At 42.1% G+C, this 12771-nt stretch overlaps 1 protein-coding gene across 1 annotated transcript in view; it reads left to right on the forward strand.

Moving 5' to 3' along the window:
* Positions 1-637: 637 nt before the first annotated feature.
* The window catches only part of cno (adherens junction formation factor afadin), a gene marked incomplete at its 5' end in the record, with an annotated part of 31603 nt that continues 19469 nt past the window's right edge, over positions 638-12771 (forward strand). Inside the window, 2 exon segments of the mRNA XM_022841398.1 lie at positions 638-949; positions 5896-6091. Of these exon segments, the coding sequence (XP_022697133.1) occupies positions 638-949; positions 5896-6091 (508 nt within the window).

Consider the following 12771-nt stretch of genomic DNA (forward strand, 5'->3'; position numbering starts at 1 on the left):
GACGATCGAGGCAGTGTCGGTACGGATGTCTATTGTAACCGCCGTTGATTCAGTGTTCGGTGAAAAGCATGTGGACGAAGGGGTGGAATAAATAGCAACACGTAAAACTATTATTATGTAATGTCCCGTTCGTCACAGTTCAGCTTGTTCAGTTTGTTTTTCAATTATGTTTTTGTTTGTTTTGATATAACGTGTGAATGTAGCCACTAGGTGACATTCAAAGTTTCACACATTCGCGCCAAATTTCGGTCGGCTTGTAATGGGCGAATCGAACGTCGAGTGCTTTATAATAGCGATGATCAGACGCAATGCGTTTGTTTATCAGTAGCTCATTCACACGTCAAAATATATACTGATGCTGTTAACATGAAGATTTCGCGATCTTCCGATTGCGACGTTCGAAGCTGGTTACATTCCTTGTGTTCACTAAACACAAAACTACCTCATGGTATTTTTATCATAATTCGCCTATTACAAAAGCAACGCCGCTATATTCCCCTCCTCAGAAGACGAGCAATGCCTATCAATGGTTGCGCTGTTAAGTTGAATCTTCTTTATAATAGTAGTAGTAATGCCGACAGTGTTTGTTAGCAGGCCAACCTGTTTAACCTTACGTTCGTGTTTCCTTCGTTAATAGGACCTCGAATTCCATGGCGTGATGCGTTTCTACTTTCAAGATTCGGACCAGCGAGTGGTTACGAAATGTTTACGCGTAGCAAGTTCAGCCTGGGTGCGCGACGTCGTACCGACACTCATCGAGAAATTCCGACCAGATATCGGAATGCTCAGCGCGCCAGACTATTCACGCTATGCTCTTTACGAGATCCATGAAAATGGTGAAGAGCGAAAACTCGCCGATGAAGAGCGACCTCTCATCGTGCAGCTCCGATGGCACGAACATGACCGCGAAGGCCGGTTTCTTTTTCGGCGGATGGATGCCAAAAGTCACGTAAGTACAGTAGCATGTATATCTGTGGCTAAATCCATGAAGAACTGACCGTTTAGCTAGTTTATTGATCAGCTGTATTATATATCGCTTAAAAGGGTTAATTGGCAAAGACTCATAGGGCTCATAGAATCAATGGGACATTTGCACAATGGCGCGGTTATAAATACCGATCGAATCTATGATTTTTTCAGAAAAACAAAACTTGGGCGTGAACCATTATTAGTTTGGTCAATGCTGTGAAATATTTTTTTACAGCTAAGAAAGGGAAAACTAAATATGGAGGTCTATTCTATTGCTGCGCATTAGCCATACACATCCCTGGGGCGTTCCTGAGGTATAGGTAAGGATAGGTTATTAAGGTAAAGCTGACCCTTCGGCATGCATGGATATATTTATTCTGACCCACACGTGCCATAGGATCGTCGGAATCATTCACAGCGATCGTGATATGCATCTAATACGCGGTTGCGCGTCCAAATACGAGCGTATGTTCATTGAATCGCCCGACATTGAAGCCCGACGAGGTCGTATGCCTCTGCTTGAGAGCGCATTCTGTCTAATAGCCTTATTGAATTAATGTTTAGGAAAAAACCGTGCTCTGCGCAAGCTAACAAAACCATTTTGTATTTCAGTTTTTTGCGCTCTCCAGCCGAACAAAGAAACTAACAGCTAAACACTGAGAATTGATCGCCTTTAAATAAAGGCGATCAATTCTCAATGTTTACCTGTCTTGTGGCGTACGCAATAACTTTTATGTGATGACTTTCCTTTGAAGTATTTTTTGACAACTGACCAAACAGTGAGCCATTCGTTAAATTCTACTACGCTATACCGTTTTACATAGTATGGTCTTGTGTGAGATTCGTTCGAGAGACGGTTAAAGCCTTCTTGAAGGGTATAGGCGTCTGTGCATCGTCGAGATGTCTAGTTTTTTGGGCCGTATAACGTGGTATTTACATGTAAAGCTCAAGCCAATTCCGCCTGAGGAGCGGAACAACTCCACGCAGCAAATGGGTTAACGGTAACACCGGGAACAGGCTCATTGCAATAGGAACACAAAATAATTAACGGAGGCCTATAAGACACCTTCTGTTAGGTCACGCGATGGCCAGTAGAGGATAGCGGACTATTTAAGTCATCGCAATTGAATGACTGAAGTAAGGTGGCGAATTTACTGAAGCTACGCAATCGAAGTGCTGAAATTATGAAGCGAAGTAACTGAATGATTCGAGCAGTGCACTAGATTACGAAAATATACGATTTACTGTGTGGGAAAACTACGGTGAGGAAATTACAATGGGGCTGAAGGAAGAGACATACTGCAACAGGGTACGAGAACAACGGGCACGAGTTTCATGTTTAGAAACCAGTTGGAAACTGATCCGGTCTGAACTTGTTTTCTACACTAGTGAAAATAGCAACAGAATACTATTAGATTGCGTCCGCTGTAGGGACCCGTGCATAGGTATGTATTACATGGCTTATGTGCGAGGAAGTAATAAAGCTGGCTTGGACCTACGAGTAACTCACTGCCGTCCGGACGCCCGAATCGTTAGTGCGTGCTTCTTCTACATGCATTAACACAGCGTACATTGATTTGTATTTTCATTAGCATAATTCCTTTATTAATAATCCTTCAAAGATACTAGCTATCGTTCAAGGATACGTTTCCCCGCGTTCGCAAACGCCATCGACCGTTCGACGTAACGGTACCCAATGTAGATTTCCCCTATTTTCGCGATTTGCTTGCTTCTCGGATTAAAAAAATGAGTAGTCGCCATTTGCTAACGAGTGCTTAGGTGGATACTGTGTGGTTTAGCGTATACTTTATCGAACCATTGTTATTTCTGCCGGCGTTCAGCCGGCGGCTTCATAAACGGGACGCGACAAAGGCTTGTACAAATGTCACGATGCAGTAGCCTTATTGTCGCAAGTTTGTTTCTGACGCCCGTGTGCCAGTGTTACGCTATGGCAAAACAATACTTCCGCCAAATTTAGTCTGGCCATTTTCGTCGCTTAACGCCTAAAGGAAGAAACGGCGTTGATTCAAATTGCTAAACAACAATACCCTTATTATCTCCTGCTGACAACTGCCAATTTTCCGTCACTCTGTGTAAGCAAGCAGTCGATCCATCCGGCCGTCGTCTCGTCACTGCTATGGCCTGCCGCATTGCTTACGGCAAAAATTGCCGCATCGGCGTACAGAACAGCGTTGCTGCAGGTCTAGATGGCCAAGGTAGCAAGCACGAGGAAGGCGTGGAAACGCTTTCAGTTAACGTGTCACCGAGGATGTTGCCGTCTTAGGTATTGTTTTCCTGCTATTGCTTCTGTTCGCCGATGGCGAGCAGTCACTAGACATATATATACATATGCAGCTGCGTTTTCATTGTAGTAATAGCAATTACACATATAATACAGAGAGAAGACTTTAGAAGATTTGCCAGTGGAGGCAGCTTGAGTTGACGGCGCAACCTACATTTGCTGTTGTTGTCGATAATGTTAGTATTTGTTGTTGGCCGGAGAGTGGTTCGCGATTGCTTCGTTTCGTGGGATGCACTTTCTAATATTGGATTTCGGTTCTCGCGCATTCGGGCACGAGCTGAACAATTCACGAAATCGTTATCGAATGTTGCCTATCTGCCGCTGCATGCATCCAGCCTGTGTTCCCGAGTGCGTCGAGTTTGCTTTGTGTCATATTATAGAATTGTTTTGGCGTATAGGACTGGCTAGCTTTTTATGTAGGTCGTTACTAGCTGTGGATCCGAAACCCTGCTGTGGCGTATTGTGGAGTAGGCATTGATGACGGCGAAATTATCGGAACGTAGATATTACGTGTATAGAGGAGCATGAAAGGAGATAAATACGGGTGACATCAATGACTGCTCTTCTCAGCGGATTTTTTTCACAGTGAGATTGACGCCTACCAGATACTGCCGTCAATTACTAAATTTTCAGTATTCGTGTTGTGGTTTGCTATCTTGGGTTAGTGGCAGGAGACTTACGTGATCATACAAGCTTGCGGTTGTCGGGCTCCTTTGGCTATAGCTATATGTTACCGAGAAAAATCGATAACAATAGTCATCATTATGACTGTTATGAGGTATTGCTTATTATAAATGCCATTAATAATTACAGACGCACATCCCCACAATTTGTTCGACAAAAACATCGTGATTGATAAAGGCATATTTACACTCTGAGGTCTACTTAATAATAATTCTACTTAATAAATAAAAATAATATATTCTTGTTTTATTTTGCCTCACAGAACACGTCTCGTTGAATTGATATCATCGTTCCGTTGATTACTAAATGTATCCATACTTTTTACCCAAAGTTTGCCACCTTGTCAAGCTGTGATGCCGAGAATCAATTTTTGCTATCAAAACAGCAGCGTCGAAAAAAGATCATACAAATGCACAGAAACGAATCAAGGTAATGTTACAATGACTGGTCTAGTTATTTTCGATGCCTGCTGGGTACGGAAACGGGTCACAGATGGCTGGGCCCTATTATAATTGTTCTTGAACGTCATGCAAACTGAATAGGTGAGTATGAAGCGATTTAAGAGATAATAACCACATTTGCCCCTGTGATTAACTTTCATTTCGTAGCTATTGGCAAACACTTGTCACGAAATTGTCCGATGTTTTGCAAACAAAGTATGAAAGTAGAAAGAATATTGCTTCTTGTTAGAGACACTTGACTATAGCTCGAGTTTGCACATTTATGATATTTTCAAATAAGGGCAACAAAGGACTTATCTATTGAATATAGGCATAAAAGCGTATACATAGCTGTTACTGCGGGATGCCACATCCTTGCCTAGGACGACATCACCAACGTTTGGTCGTTGTCAGATCTGTTTTTACAGTCGTCCGCTATACCAATGGCCAAAAATCACTTTACTTACCGGCCGTTTGTAAAAATCAAATACTAGATAAACTGAACCAGAAAGTAGCTTGGTTCCTTTTGTATGTCATCGTTATTAATTATCGTCATTAAGATCTTGTCGCTGAAGTTCCCTATCAGTTATTAGTATATAAGTGGTCGAAAATCTGCGGGTAGAGCGAATCTGAAGTTGTATCCCTAAATGAAAGACTGCCTAAGCGTATCTGATGAAGGCAGATTGTTGGCTGCCCTTGTACACAATAGGTAGATGCGCATCACGTCTTATTACATATACGTTATTAGTGAACTTCCTATTTTATTCATAGAACGATGTATATCACATAAGAAAATGTCTTCCGAGTAGATCACTGGCCTCTAAGTGATTAAGCCTAATTAGTTGGCTTTGCTGTCTCTATCTGTAGACAAAAAAAGGAGCGTCCTACCCAGCTATTTTTGTCTCGTTTGACGAGTCAATTTTGAATTTATCGATAACCGACAACAATAACATTTGTTAAAAAAAAATCAACGACAACAGGATCGGAGCAAACTCTCACCCCGCTAAGAATAAGCTATCCATATATATGTTTGGGCGTCTGAACCTTATGTTTTATCATTATTTCGAGCTAAGACGTAAGCACGCGCCAGCAGAGACGATCAATTTATGGCATACTGTAATCAAATCGAATTGATCAACTCTAAAATAACTTTCTAGCGGTGTTTATCTCGTGACGTCCTCAAACCATCGACGTACAGCGAACCTCGGAAAATATAAAGATGCTCCAGGGTTCTGAGCACTTTTAGGAAAAGAGATACTTCAATACCGTAGCTCATTGAACTAACTTAAGTACAATGGAAAATGTGCACATAAATAATTTTAGTAGTAAGTTGTAAAGTTTTGACTTGTTTGATGAAACAATAATTGTAGTTTTATTTATTCACAAATATAACAGCAGACGTATATTATCTATATAACTAATGATTCTCACCGTTTGTGAAGTAAATGCACTGATATCATAGCAGTTATCTAACATCTACTATTTTGTTGATCATTACAGCTACCTCGTCTTAATGAGGAGAATTCATTACGATTTCAAAAAAAGCGTATGTCAAAGCGCGAGAAGAAAAAACTGGCCAAGAAACAGGCCGAGTCCGCTGCCCAGCTCAGGACCGAAGGTGGTGAGGAGAAGATTGCCCACAAACTGTACTCAGAAATGCCTGAAACCAGCTTCACGAGGAGCATCTCCAATCCAGGTAAGTTATAATAGCATACGGATCAGTTTTGAATATTTATCTATAATAGGAACGAGACGGGGCCGTTTCGATAGGTCTGCCTGCCTCCTGTCAGGTGTCCTGCCGTGAGCTCTCGTACAGAACGCTTTAAGGCCTGACGATTTTATCAATCAAAGTTAGCTCAAAGTTAACAAACAAGACCCGGTCGCAATTAGAATCATTGTCGTTTAAAAGTATCTAAAAACACCAGTCATTGTTTTATAGCAATGAACTTTTCAACTTTTCAGTGAAGAAACATTAGAAAAACAAAGAACGTTTGAACTGGACCGAACTCGCGCAAAAAAATTTACCAACAATTACAACAAAAAAAAAGGTATTAACTTCAACAATAAGTTAGTGCCTTTTTTTATTCGTTTATGGAACGAGATAATGGCGCAATTACTATCGAAGCCGTGAGATTTCTGCAAGTGGTCCCGTGTCACAAACATGATACTATCGATCGACTTTGAATATCGATCGAAATAATAGCGAGGTATAATATCAAATCGTAGCTAAATGTAGAAATGTGTGATATTTCAATAAAGCACCAGTGCAGCGTACTTGTAATATTGGCAAACACCAGATATTTTTGGACACCGAAAACATAAAATGCGGCGGGCGTGTTCGCCTCAAGTGCCTTCTTTCTTAAGCAAAAATCTTTCGGCTGGATGGGGCGAGTTCATGCTTATCTCTCTGATCCTCAATAAAACAGTGGCCTGGCTATAATATTGGAAGTTCTATGTCTGCTTGGATCGCTATGTATCTGGGACAAGGCACTTATGCCTAATTTCAAATGACAATTTGTTAATCTTGTCGTAGGGTTTCCAAGCGGATAGATCCGGCAGATTCTGAATGAGGTAGAAGTCTTTTCAGTCAAAGAAGGATCTTGTTGGTTGGTGAGACAGCGTTCAACAATGCTGTCGAATCCAGTAACTGTTTCCGGTCGATCGGGAGTCACTGGGCCGCCATTGCCACAACGACGATCCAAAAACAAACAAGGAAAAGATTGGCTTGGAGAATGAGCCAAGCAATGAAAGGGGTCGTACGAAGTTGTGGTAGACTGCTATTTGCGAGACATTTTCCAGTGTGAACATTGACTACCTTCGCAGCTGGCTTAAATTCCTGGCTCCTCTCTAGACCCAATCCAATCCGGTTTGATCCATTTCGTAATACTTTCCGAAGTAGATAATCCTCTATGTCTGTGTGTGTATTGGTTTGCCTATGCTAAGATCCCACCAGAAATAAGGTGCAGTTGATCCTTGCAAACTAATTCATTGAAATGCTTTGGATTACCTGCGAAGACTTGGTCCCAACGTCTGACGGGACTGGTCAGTGTTTGTGGGTTTTGAAAAAAAATTACATTTCCTTTATCTCGTCACGGGTTCTCGACAAAGATGTGGGTTGTGTTAATACTTCTAATAACGATGCCCTATTTTGAGAAATACATTAGAGGTGAGCGAGACTTAGACTCAATAAGAAGCGATCTGTATTCGTTGTGGAATCTTCGTTGTTGTGTCCTGACGAAAATAAAGAGCAGTTTGCTATTAAATACAGCAAAGGGTCAAGGTGGAGCTATGCAAACCTTCAGGTGGCCCGGTTTGGTAGCCAAGGTCGCTAGTTGCTGTCTGGCTAGTGTAATGCCATCTGCATTAGCTGCACGCCAGTGTCTGTGCGCCCTGACTATATAATCTATCTTCAGTGAACGCCTCAAGGCCGCAACGCGCAAGTAAGCTGAGTGGTATCTCGAAAGCTACATGGTGCGAGAAGCTGCTATTGCTTCGAAAAGAGAAATTCTGTGATTACGTTGGCTAGTTTTGCAGACCACACCTTTGGTGGACACAGCATTGTCTGTCTAAAAGCCCATCCCACTATATGATTGCAAAACTGGATGACTGCAAAACGAACCGCGGCTATATAATAACGTAGCTTCGGTATCCTATCTTGTCGTCTCTCTAGTAAATAAAAACATGTCTCCCCAAGCACACTGACCCTGGGCATCGTATAGAACTGCCAAGTCTATCAATCTGTCCATGGCCTTTATCGTCGTCGACGTCTTGACGATGAGCGAAAACAACGAATGAGAGGTTGAATGTTTAAATCGAATCTGTGCTAAATTTAAGTCCGACGACACTCGACTGAAGATACGATTCAAATGAAACTAGAATTGAAACAAAAAAGCAGAGTTATTTGTATTGGTCTAATGCTTTTTGCCGCCTAAATAGTCCTTTACGGTCCTAAATGGTAACAATGTCTCCGTTGCCACATGTCCTCTAGGCACGGATTCAACCAGCCAAGTATCAACTTGCTCTTATTGTTACTGGAATAATGGAATTGTGTATGCACAGATAGTTACACAAACGTTCACTTGCCTTCATCATATACTTAGTTTGTTAATTTCCGTCGCGGCGTTGTGGAGAGGGTAGGTGGCGACCAATACGGACAAACCAGGCAAGAGCCGCGGGCAGGCCGGATTCGCCTTTGACAAGTCGATTACTCGACGTACGTTCACCAACAATGCAGGAAAGGTGGCGCTGGTTGCTACGGGAGGAAGAACGTCAACAGACGACGAAGCGTCGCGAGATGCGCGACTGGCTGGTTCTGATCAGACAGTTGAAGACACGGAATACAGAAATCGTTTCTATTGAAGACCAGTGAAACAGGCCGGGCTGGGTCAGCCGTACCAAAAACACAACGATTGCCAGAGGCAGAAAATGCTCTGTGTTTTGGGGTACTGCTTCTACCATTAAATTACAGCAACTATTTTCCGGGCTGCAATCTACCTGAGCGTAAATCGCCTGCCGTTTAGCCGCTCAACTACGGACACCAGTATCGCTTTATCCAGAAAGGTGGTTGTTACAGCTCGATCTGATTCTTCCGTCGGCAGCCGATCCGAACGTCCGCCAGTCTTTTGTTGAGGCGGTCGTCAAAGCGATGCTTATCGCCAGTGTAAAACGCAACGGAATATGAAGTGGCGTGGCTGCGGTGGATCTACGCAGCACTGGATAACGCAGAGCTGACGATGTGCGAATGAAGAAATCCGATTCTGTATGTCAGCTTATGTTGAAGACTGTGCGTGCACATATGCATATCGTAATCGTCTGAACAATAGCAGCAAAACAAATGGGTTTCTAGCTGAAACTACGTTATGTTTTTCTAAAGTATTAACGCTGACGTTAAATCGGATTTGTGCCGGTGTGATTTCATGTGTGCAGCATTAATGTGATGATTAATTGCTGACAGTGCACGGTGTCATGACAGGCTATACAAGGTGATTTTGAAACAAGAACAAGTGTATTAAGTAAGTATTAGCTATGCTAGCAGTCATCTCGATACCACTATACGGACATGTAGCTGTGGCGGGTTGTTTACCCTCAGTAAAGTTGGATTTACCATCTGTGCAACCAAATATCAACATGAATAGTGGTTACAGTTACCCAAAAAACGTTCCGAACCAAACCTTAGCTATATGTCTGCGGTGTTAGATAGCGGAAGTGGAAGCAATCCTCGTCGTGTGAGGGCACTGCAGGCCTCCTTCAATGCGATAACGTCTCACGGTAGCTCCGAACGTAAAACTTGAAAATTCTAATTTTAGATGTCTACGAAAGACCAGCGTTAGTGTTTTCTAATTGCCAAACGAAAATGGGTTGAAATTACTAACCAGCCTCGTATCTAGTGAATGCGCGATGGGTGATTCGCATGTCGAGACAAGGGGACAAAGTACAGAGTGTGAAGTACGAAGGCATGATGTACAACATAGCTTGGTCTTCAGATATTCCTATGGCTCGTAGCGTAAACGGATAATACTTTCGTTGCGCAGCGACAAGAACGAATGAGTAAGACATTTGAAGAAATTTTGACATTTATGTGAAAAGATTTTTGCCCGTATGTTATACATCAGTCTGGCGTAATCTTGAAAATGCGACTGGTCTTCAATCGAACAGCTTAACCCAACAGTAAATCTTTTTTCGTGAAACAAACTGAATAGAAAATCTATCGAATTTCTTGCAGAGGCCTTCTTTTTATATTTTTCTATTAATAGATATCCTAGTGATGGTTAATACACTAGTTATGAGAGCACATTGTAAAAAGTATGTCATTTTAGGAGATAAGCGATACCTTCGTGTTTTTTTGGCCTAAAATTCATCAACACTTTTGACCTCAGCGGCGTATTCCACTGATATCGTCTTTCCTGGTATCTTTTGGAAAAATCCGATTCGGTGCTGAACCGAACTACCATTGGTGCTATCGGAGTCAGTTTGGATGGCTCGATCTTTAATTGGGTTACCATCACTAATTGGAAATGTACCGGGCACCACACTTAAATGGGGACAAACTTTACCGGCTGTTTTCCATGGGGTCGTACGTTACTCCTGACCGCAGACGAAAGCCAGCCTCCATCGAGATTATAAGCTTTTTGGGTCGTCGTAAATCAACGGTGTGTAGCAGCACAAATGGGTATGCAGTTGCAGAAAAAAGCACCAGTGGGTTTCAGCGCCGTACAATGGAAACTCAAAGATAGAAATAACAGCGTTGATTTCAAACTTAATCGCTGCCGTCCAAGAGCGCATTTCTAATGACCCTTCCGGATCTAACGTTGCGGAGGTTACTGAAAAACTATGATATGAGCGCGCGTTCGATGGCACGATGGATTGTTCACGAAAACTCCAGGTACACATCATATGTCATAAAGGTCAAATGCTTTCTGCAAATAATAAAACCAAGGGATTTGATCGATGTTGTTTGTTCTAGAATGGTTATTTTCGATTTTTCTTCCATGCGGGATTTTTTTATTTTCGATACACAAATGAATCGCCGAAAAGGCAGCTAGTTGGCCGGAGATCCAGGGTATGTACCTGTTATGGGTAAATCCAAGTTTTCGACCGAAGTTCATGGTGTAAGTATGGTATCCAGCGAAGGATACGGGATGCCAATAGACTACTTCCAGAAAGGCGAACGCATCTTTAAAGAAGTTTATTCGCGTATTCTACAAACGGTTAAGCAACAGTAAATAGCTAAAACAAGGAAGAGCATGCGTCTTTGAACAAGATGGCGCACAGGGTCACACGAGCCCATTGGTGCAGGATTGGCTGGCTGAAAATGCAAGCATGTTCTGGGGCGCACATTTGAAGCTGTCGTCCTACCCGTTTACTGTGTACATATGGAGCGTCACTGAGTGAGAGTCCACGAAGTCTCGACAGCATGGTCACACCGAGTCGCTCACTCATAGCTACATTAGGACGAGAATTGCAAAGGGAGTAGTTGAAACGAGCCTGTGAGCAGTTTCGGACCTAAATCGAAGCTCTATCGTAATCGCAATAATTAGTGACTACACTTGAAAATAAGCTTCGTCGTAATATCTGTCTCCTTTTTTTTGTTTAGATACTGTCCTAGAGAAGTTGAAGTGCTCCGCAAACATACCTTTACGACGAATACTAACTGAAATACGGTTGTAACAACTTTATTGCAACAACTTATTACCGGACGAAAATTCATGTGTATGAAACCCCGAAAGCTGGAGCCGGAGCATGTACCGATATTAGATTCCCGTGCCGAACGAACTTGCAGACCTAACATACCCGGCTATTTCATTTATACTCTATAAGGACAACAGCTAACGGCATCGTTTTTTAAGGGCAAGTTTCTGAAACTGCTCCATTACATGATGTTCTCTTTCGCCAACCAATGTAATGAACTTGCCACGTTGTTTTATTCTATAATTTTTTTGAAGTAAGCCATTACAATGAGCAGGCTTCATGAATGCTTCGGGTGATTCCTTAGCCAGTCGTGGTCCACAACTAAAACCCACGTTATACTTATTAATTATCTATTCACCCAGTCATTGTTATAGACAAAACGTCCCGTCACTGAGCACGCCAATTAAATATTGAATTTAAATTTCCCAGAGCTAAGTAGCTAGCAAACTCCACTTAACGCATAGTGCTTTTTTTCACTATTATATGATAGTTAAGCTAAGAACATAGACAGGTACAGCCCTTACGGGGCTTATACAGGGTTTATCATTGACTGCGACAACGCCAAAAATCATGGGGCAATGAACACCAAAAGAAGACAGCTACAAAGCATTTGATATTTACTTGGCGAGATCATTTTTAAACGTAAAGCGTAATTGTTTCGGTTCACAATGTCTACTGTAGGACGCAAATGATTCGTTTGGAATAAATCGTTAGCCTGGTGCCTTTCACAACAGCAGTAATAACAGCTGAAAAAACCTCCTAGTCAAATAGATTAGCATGTATTTAATCGTCCGCCATAATATATCAGCGTTGCTGTAAAATCTGTACGGTTGAATGGCACGAGATTGCTTGTACACCTTTTTGCTGTTCGGGTGATAGCGAACTTTGAGAAACAACAACATCCCGCTCAGGATTTCTTTCCGTATTCATTTTGGTTTGTTCTCACACTATACATATATATACATAAAGCTCCTGGGGCTTTTTTCTAGCGCAGTATCTAAACAGATATTACGACGAAATTTATTTTCAAGTGCTTTAAATATCTTTATGGTCATGTTTATTTACTGTAGTCACTAATTATTGCGGTTACAGCTTCAACTTGGGCCGAAACCGCTCACAGGCTCGTTTCAACCATACCCTTTGCAATTCTCGTCCTAATGCAGCAAGTGAGCAAGTCAATACGACCGT

Source organism: Varroa jacobsoni, unplaced genomic scaffold (genome assembly GCF_002532875.2).
Source record: "Varroa jacobsoni isolate VJ856 unplaced genomic scaffold, vjacob_1.0 scaffold_928, whole genome shotgun sequence".
Taxonomy (NCBI): domain Eukaryota; kingdom Metazoa; phylum Arthropoda; class Arachnida; order Mesostigmata; family Varroidae; genus Varroa; species Varroa jacobsoni.